Below are 9104 nucleotides of genomic sequence, written 5' to 3'. Positions count from 1 at the left end.
GATGCTTTGTGTTGTTGTTAAAAACCGTCTTCTTAGTTCAAATTTTTTTGCAATTTTTTTTGTCAAAATGGGGCGTGTAATATATCATTGGAAAGCTCTTGACATCCACATTACAAACTTATAATTTGTTTATGCAAAGAAATTATGATTTAAGAGCAGTTTTGAAAAAAACGTTTTTTTCAAAACCGAAAATGCGAATTGTATTTTTGACTTAATTTTCAAATGTTTTGTCGGAATTGAGCAAATGAGATGGCATTGGAAAGCTTGAGAAAATCCGCATCTTCCATATATCTACTATTTTTTCAAATTCTATGTGATTTAGAAGTAATTTGAAAAACGGTGAAATTCTGGGCGAAATGTTTTTTCACTTTTTTTGCAAACGCTTTGTCGGATTGACACAAATGATACGGCTTTGGAAAGCTATGGAAAATGAGCAACTTTTGCGTATAGAAAGTTTTTTCTAATTCCTTACGGTTTAAATACGAATTCAAATACGGTTAAAATTGGTTTTGAACATGGTTTTTTAAAAGTTTGTCAAAATGGGGCAAATAATATACCTTTGGATAGCTATCGAAAATGCGAAACTTAGTCATGTTGGACGTTTTCTCTATCTCGCAACCGTTAAGAGTAATTTGGAATACGGCAAGATGGATCCTGTTGTTTTCCCGTCTGAAAAACAGAGTACTCGTACTGATATATGTGTGTGTTTGTACTGAGCTATTTTTTGTAGAGTAATTTTGAATTATTCTGAAAAAGAGTACTTGTACTGATGTTTGCATCGGTTTGTACTAAGCATGTTTTCACTAACTAGCTTTTGCTCTGTTTTTGGGTAATATTTTTGCTCGTAAATTTTCAACGGTTTACTGTATCGTCGCCCATGTACTTGCATGGTTTGTATCGTCGAACTGAATGATATTTTACTCAAAAAGAAAATGTTTTGTTTTGTTTCTTTTTTTTTGAACTCAACATTTTTTTGACAACGATGTTCTGAACTTCTTTCATTTTACGACTTGTCCTGAGGTATTTACTAAGCAAGATTTTCATGGGGTTTCTTTTTTTTCTTGAATTTTTTACAATTTGAATTTCTGCCATTTCTTTTATTCTGAACGGACCACCATTTTTAACTCGTACCGAGGTACTTACTACGCCCGAACTGGGGTGGCTGTCGCGTGTCTCGGCGAGGAAGAAGACGAAGCTCGGGGGCAAGGCTGGATTTGGCCGGCGGCTGGTCCGGTCGGTAGGATGCTGCGCAAGGCGGGGGGTGACAAGCGCAGGGCGGCAGGGCTCGGAGTGGCGGCGCACGGCGGAGGGGCTCGGGGTGACAGCACGGGGCGGGGATGGCGGTGCGCGGCGGCGGAGGGAGGCTCGGACGGCGCGCGGCAGAAAAGAAGTAAAGGATGTTCTAGTAATAGAGCATAATGGATAAATAAATTTTTGTGGGTTTCTTTTTGTTTCAGCTTTTTTCCCAACCTAACCCGGGACGTCATGTTGAACTTATAACTTTTTAATTAAGAACATGTTGTTTTTTTACAATGCCAAAGCTAGCAAATAGTAGGGCATTCACCCAAGTTTCTTAATCCAAACTGATTGTTCTCTTTAATTTGAATTGATCATTCATTTTATTGAAATCCAATCTAATCATTTTTTACTTCAAACTGATTTTTAAATTCAAACTAACCATTTTATTATTATTTTGAATTGGTCATTGTTTTCAATTCATACTGTTTAATTGTTTTTTATGTAAGCCATTTCTTTCATTCTTGGACGCACATCAAACGGTCATGTATACCTTCTTTGAAGAAGTAGCAATCATATCATAGACAGAAAAATTTTCCACACATATAATACATGTACATGAATGACATATACATCACACCTGCTGCACATTTTTCATGGATGAATGACATACACCACACCGACTGCACATTTTCATATTATCCATATCACCCACCGCAACACAAAAATCATAGGCCTATTTCCTGCACAACAAATGTTCAAGCACACCCAAATGACAACAATAATAATCATCAGAAAAATAAAGTGCCTTCGCACAAGGATACAAATTTTTTTCCTCTAGTGCAAAGCTTGAACGGGCCAAACACTATTGTTCTCTAACACACATAGGAACTTATAGCAATTGATCATTTGAACCAATAGCTATAGAAATAAGAAATGTGTACAAGGATACAACTTTGATCATCAAAATATAGAGTTAGAAGACAGATACACAAGATGAGGTTTCTCGATGGGAAAATATGCATATGATGCGCATGTAGCAGCAGACAATCTGGTTTCGGTGTGCATTAAAAAATCTTCACAATAAAACTTCACTGAGAAGACAAAGGCTGCATTTACTGAATCTGCAATCCATATTTTTCCATCGAGAGGGGGGGGGGGTGGTACTGATGGCAATAACACAACATCTACCAGCAGAGTACCGACGACAGTAACAGTCTTCCATCCATATTTTTATGAAACTGCATGAGTTCTGATTTTTTGAACTCCTCCAGTGGTTACACACGAACTGAGCAATAAGCAACATAATGTTTTTTCTCTGAACTTTATAGGGGGAAAACACTTGAACTTATGAAACGAGAACTCACCACGCACATCTGCTTCATACCTCAGTCTCATTTCTCGCTGTGGTACACTTGCCACCCACTCGTTGTCGCCGGTCGTACCCTACACACACCAATAACCAATTAAGCACGCACCAGAACACACCTAGGGACGTATCTTCGGTACACTTTGAACTGATGATATAGTAGCACAAGAAAATAATTCTTTTGAACTGATGATATAGTAGCACAAGAAGATAATTCTGTAGTCACATTTTCAGAATTCTATAGGTATACCCCAGGACTTTTAAACTGATGACATGCTGGTTTTGGGTAGGCTGGAGGTGGAACCTTCGATCTCATTTAAATGAGGATTCATGTGACACTTGCTTCCCATTCAACCTTGCTTCTCATTTCACCAGTACTACTACGACTCAACAATAAATTTAGAATTGTAGCAGCGTCCAGATCATAAAATAAAACATACACCTAACACATGTAGTGGTGAACAGACTGGTCTGGCGGCTGTGAACGGTCTGGGCGCCGGAGCAGCAGTAGCGATGCACTGTGGATTGGGGAGGCACAGAGGAACGCGACCGACAGTGACGTGCAGGGGCCAGGTCGCCAGCGGCTGCACGCGTTGGTCTTGGGAGGAGCGAGGATGACCCGCGCGGCGGCCTCTGACGGTGCATGGGAGGCAGGGCTAGGGAACAACAAGGGTCAGGGAGAAGATGGCGACGAGGTGGTGGCTGGATTTTTAGATTCAAACCTTTTTTGAAACATTGAACTGGTCATTGTTTTTATTCAGACTACCATGTTTATATTTTTCGGAGCCGTTTTTTCTTTCTTGTTTTTAATTCAAACTGATCATTGTTTTCAATTTGAACTGATCATTGTTTTAAATTTGAACGGATCTTTAATTCAAACTGATCATTTTCTTTAATTCAAACTGATCACTTTCTTTAATTCGAACTGATAATTTTTTTAATTCAAAACAAATTTTCCGTCTCTTGCACACACACACATCAAACTGTCATTTTACATTTTCTTTTTATGAATAGAATGCATGTTGGACTGATAAACATACTCTATTCCCAGGCACAAACCAGTGCAACAATGGAGTGAGCAAAGCACAAAACTAGTGCATCATTTGCCTCAATTCACATGCACCAGCAGGGCGTTTTTATTTGTTTCATCAAATAATAAAAGTGCATTAGCAAGGCACAATCGACTAAACTAGAGACGGAAAAATACAGGAGATGGGAAGTGCCAACAAGTGGACACTACAGTGCATGCGTTATTGTGATCTCCAACACCATATATACAATCTTGCTATACATAAGCCTGGATGCATGCTAACCATTCCATTCGAAACGTAAGAATTTCACAGCAAAGAGTTCAAAAAATGACTACCCCGTAAATGTATCTGACACTTCCTCTAATCGCTCTTGAATTATTTTTTAGTTTAACTTCCTGAGAAAAAATAACCGACAGAAAGTCAGAAATTAATTCCTTCTCAAGGATTGTTTACTTCTATAATATGAAATCCTCTCACTCACTTATTTATGTCCTCGTTATAATTTTTTTAGACAAACCATGACTAATAGGATTTACATAGAATCTGACTGGAGTAGAATATTTATCCTGAATATGTTGCAAGACCGTAAGGTTCTGACTGTTTATTACTATGGCAAATATGAATTTCAGTGTCTTCACTCTTTTTGCCTTTTCCACCTTATGCTAGCTGAATTGTATGCTTGAAACAGAGACAACTCAAAGAATAGGAATACATGGCTAACCTTGCCATCGTTGGGAGACTTGTTTCTCACGCATTCCTCCTCCAAATTGTTCGATTTACAGCAGCAACTGAGCCCCCACTGAAACATTCACAAGAAAACATTTTCAATACCTAATTCAGTAGAGATGTTTCTCCAAGGAAACCATCCTATAAGCAACTGATGAACAATGAATAATTCCGTATAACTGAAGAACAAAATTTCCCCCCACCTTGGTGTCGCCAGTTATAAAAAAAACACCTAAGAGGCACAACTCCCATGCATCTCCATTAACACATTTTTTTTCTAAAATTTCCTCCTAGCGCTGACTAAGACAAGCATGAACCAATAATCACACACACCCATTAGAAGCGGCGTTAGTGTAGAACTGAAAAATGGGCAAAATTCCTACGGAGTGAGAGGCGAAGAAGAATACGAAGATGATGTCAGACCGGATGGCTGAGTGGGACGCGGGGGTCAGGTTGGACTGAAGGAGCAATCTGAATACACAAAGCACTAGTGATAATAATAAGGCAGTCAAGCATCTAGTTTTGGCACACCCAATAATAGCTGTACTGAGATGGTCAACTAATTATACTGAGATAGTGAACTTATTTATTGCAAAAAGAAAGTCTAAATCATGGCTGAAATTTAGTCTAAATCATAAGACTAATGGGAGGATAAGGTAACTTCGGCAAATGTATACAAAATTTTAAATTTCCGAGCACATACCTTCTGTCTTGTTTGTTGCCGGGCATGCCGCTCCTACTCCTGTGGACTGACGGCACCGGCAAAGTCGAGATGAAGGAGCGGGGATCACGAGCGGCGGCTGGGTGCGCCGGGATTTTTCCGCTGTCGGGGGATCCCAGCTACTACCAAGTCATTCCCGAGGAGCTTATAGAGGCGGTGCAGTTGGTCGCAGGCCAGGTGTAAGTTTGAACTATCAGGTGTGCCGGGATTTGGCCGCTGTAGAGAAACAAGAAGTCAGAACAAACATGAGTTATATAGGTTACAAATTTTTGCCTTCTATAATGACGTGCTTCCTGGGCAGTCCAAAAGCAGCAGCCGCACAAGTTCAGTAGTCGCTCAACACGCGCACCTACTCGATGGGAATTTACACAGACTGTTTGGAATTTATACAAACTTTTAAAACATGAACTCTGTGGTCCAAAACTTAGTGTTTGAACTAAAATGCATGTTTTAACTAAGTTGCATGATAGCTCAAAATTGAAATCAAATCATTCAGAAATTGCACCAAATATATCACATTTTTGCAAAGATGAAATGCATCTAGTGTTGCTAGCAAGTTGATTAATAGAACGACTCTATGTATCTCTCTTATTTCTGTCCATGATGGTATGGTAAGTGATAACAATATGCAATGTACAATACACACATGTACTACACAAGACTCTACGTCTGTACTGCCCAGAACAACAAATTAACCAAAAGAAAACTAATTTATGAAGGAAAAAATTCTCGAACTTTGGTTAGAGCTTTGTTCGTTGAGATTTTTGAACTCTTGCAGTAGTTATACCTGAACTTGCGCTACACACTTCTTATTCAGTTGAGAGCGTCTGATATTTTTGCAACACCAATAACATTCTAACCCTTTTAGCAAGTTGTAACAAAGCCAAAAGGCGTGTATGAGAACTTGTTCTGACAATCTGAATCTACAAGTTGTAACATAGCTCATGTAAGAAAGTTTGAACTCCCTGTCAAATAATTAGTTTCAGTAGCAGAAAAAATGATTTGAACTTCTGTATTGAACACTTTTTATAGAGTGTCCCCGTGAGCTTCCCAACTATTTTATTTTTTGCATGAATCAATGGGGCAAATGAACCTCTGCCCGGCGCGTCGTTGAACGGCCTCAGTTGGCGGTGGTGAATAGACTGGGGTGGCAGCTGTGAATGGCCTGGGCGCTGTCGTTCCTCCAAATTGCATTATGTTGAAACAATTTTTTCTAACTTATCTTGGTGCCATATCTGACCTTCCATTTTTTGTTTTATTGAACTGAACATAAACAAGAAGTGAGCTTAATTGAAGTGAACTAAAATTTAGAAACTGAACTTAACAATATAAAAAACTGAACTTTCTTTTAATTACTGGCTATGTGATACACATTTCTACGTAGAGTAACAAAAAGTTCTCGACTCATTTACCAACAGTAGTACATATCATGGGAACAAAAATTCTTTCCACTTAGGGAACAAAATGTTCTTCATCCAGGGAATAAAAATTGTTTTTGCTGGGTAATTTACAATCAGCACAACAATAGCGTATAAACATTTTATCCTAGATCATGCTACACATTCCTAGCAATTCACATTTCACTGATAACCATAACATCCACCTAAAACTAGATCAATTCTTTGGATCCAGAGAAGTAATGGGGAACGAATGACACTACCTAATCATACTCGAATTCAGAAACAGAGCAAACATGGGCCAAACCTTGAATTTTGTACACATTTGCAAAGGCTGTTGGTAGTTTAGAACAGGGAGGATGGCTTCCTTGGCGAAGACTGTAGCTAGGATTCAACTTGTACGACAACCAGCGCTCAATTTGGACTGAGAAGGAGGTTGCAGCTGTGCCTGGGAGCACAAAAAGGGGTTCGCCCGGGCAGAAGACAGGGGAAGAAGCGAGGCCGCAGGCGGCGCGTGGCAGTTCAGGGACGCAATGACAGCGGCGGCGGCTGGTGCTGTGCTCAAGCATTACTGCAAACACCTACCGTGCAACACACATGTCAAAGAACTGATTATGTAGAAGTGATCGAACGAGCCATCAAGGAGATGCAGGGCTGAAGGAATGAAATTGACCTGGGTGGCGGCACCGCGGCACACCAATCCGAGCAGCAAGGGGAAGTGGAGACACACGAGGAAGGAGCAGCGCAATGGTGATGGGGAGCTGCGCCGGTGGGATAGGCTTCAGTGCTGGCTGGATCTTGCCCATCCGGACGTGAGGAGGGGGGAGGAGGCTTGGGGCAGAGTTCCTTGTCAGCGGTGGTAGGCGCGCCGTCGGGAAGGTGCTGCTCCGTCATCGGGAGATGGAGACACCATGCCATGGCGATGTGATTGGGTCGGGTCCGGCTGGGGGTGGCGGTGCGCGGAGATAGGGCTGGGAATAGCGACGCGCGCCTGCATGGGCGATCGGCGGCGGATCGGATTCGATTTCGACGAGGTTGGGCTCTCTCGTAAAATCCCTCGTCGGCGTCGGAGTTCGTGGCAGCGGTGTGGGTCGCATCGATTCGGCGACACGGGTGGCGAGTTCGTGGCGGCGGTGTGCATTCGGCTGCGGATCGAGCGTGTCCCGCGGTTTCCACCGGCCATTCCGGTGGGTGTAAAATTCCGGCGGAGATACTCGGTTGGCGCAGCACGGTGGTGAAGGGATCAGTTGTAGAGGAACGGGCTTGCCCTTGTACTCGCTGATTCCGGCGGCGGTAGACACAGGGCGCAACGGCTCCTCCCAAGGCGAACGCACAGACGACGCTGGTCCTCGACTCCATGGAGAGCTTCGAGCAGCGGGTCCTCAAACAGCTCGAGGCGCTCACTCTGGTCACGGAGAAGATGGGGCGCATCGATGAGATTGCAGATCGATTGGATGGCCTTGACCAGAAATTCGAAGAGCAAGTAGAGCGACTGGATGTTGTCCAAGGTAATCTCAATCTGACCATGAAGTCTGTGGGTGAAGTTCGACAGGAGCAGGCGACCGCAGCTCGTGATTTGCATACCAAGTACTCTCCTCGTGCATCATCTACAGGAGGAGATGGTATCCTGGGCTCCTCTCCTATGCAAGGACTCAAGGCTCCAGCGATGCAACACCAACAACAGCAGCCTCCACATTCGGTGCAGAGACCCCCAGAAGAAGTGGAGCCAGTGGATGAACATCCTCATCGGAAACCATGGATTCCCAAGATGGATTTCCCACGTTTCTATGGGACTGAGGTGCGCATTTGGCTAGATGGATGTGAGGCTTATTTTTCTTTGTACCACATCCCTGACGAGTTCAAGGTCACCTCTGCTACTCTGCATTTGAATGGCGATGCTGCTCATTGGTACCATGCGTACAAAATGAATCATGCTTGGCCGAGTTGGGATGGGTTCAAGGTAGCGGGGTCCCAAGAGTTTGACCACAATGTCCATCGCAACACAATGCGCGACCTGATGCTTCTGAAACAAACAGGCTCAGTTGCTGAATATAAACGAGAATTCAGTCAACTGGTCTATCAGCTATTGTTATATGAGCAAACGGTCAGTGAGACATTCCTGGTGACTCGTTTCTTGTTGGGATTGAAGGAAGAAATCCGGGGAGCTGTGGAACTTCAACTGCCCACTTCAGTGCAGAAGGCCACGGCGTACGCAATTGTGCAGGAGGAAATTCTGAACCGATCCAAAGCGCAGCGAGTATCTGGCCATAGGACTGCATATGTACGCACAGAACCTCGAACTCCATCAATTTCGCCAGGAGAATTGTGGAAAGCTTGTCAGCTCAAGGAGTATAGACGCACCCATGGGCTGTGTTTTAGTTGTGGTGACAAGTTTGCACCAGGCCATGTTTGCACCAAAACACCTACAGCTTCTGTCCAAGCCATGCAGTCTGAATCTGACGACATTTTGTCTGATGAGCTATTGGATGCAGTGGTGGCCCAGGAAACTGCTTTAGGCGAACTTCAACTATCAGTGAATGCATTGTCAGGTGAAGATCATCCCAAAACTATTAGGCTAAGGGCTCTCATTGGCAACCAAGTGGTCATTATCTTGTTAGATTCGG

The 9104-nt window shown here is 42.8% G+C and overlaps 1 protein-coding gene across 2 annotated transcripts; it reads right to left on the bottom strand.

Moving 5' to 3' along the window:
* Positions 1-2398: 2398 nt before the first annotated feature.
* On the bottom strand, positions 2399-8110 carry LOC119281395. Of its 2 annotated transcripts, XM_037561912.1 has the most exons (4): positions 6788-8110; positions 5066-5299; positions 4358-4435; positions 2399-2682 (listed from the first exon to the last, which is right to left on the bottom strand). In XM_037561912.1, exon 1 carries the CDS (start codon positions 8005-8007, stop codon positions 7093-7095), a length of 915 nt encoding a protein of 304 aa, XP_037417809.1. In that variant the 5' UTR covers positions 8008-8110; the 3' UTR covers positions 2399-2682; positions 4358-4435; positions 5066-5299; positions 6788-7092. The 2 variants fall into 2 exon arrangements, with proteins under 2 accessions (XP_037417809.1, XP_037417810.1); XM_037561913.1 differs by lacking the exons at positions 2399-2682; positions 4358-4435; positions 5066-5299 and adding an exon at positions 6053-6346.
* Positions 8111-9104: the final 994 nt, after the last annotated feature.

Source organism: Triticum dicoccoides, chromosome 3B (genome assembly GCF_002162155.2).
Source record: "Triticum dicoccoides isolate Atlit2015 ecotype Zavitan chromosome 3B, WEW_v2.0, whole genome shotgun sequence".
NCBI lineage: Eukaryota > Viridiplantae > Streptophyta > Magnoliopsida > Poales > Poaceae > Triticum > Triticum dicoccoides.
The sequence above is the reverse complement of the archived record's forward strand: the minus strand, read 5'-3'. Positions and strand labels throughout refer to the sequence as shown.

Bases quoted from the DNA above. Each gene is read 5' to 3' on its own strand.
- LOC119281395 (XM_037561912.1), bottom strand. From the start codon at position 8,007: ATGGTCAGATTGAGATTACCTTGGACAACATCCAGTCGCTCTACTTGC.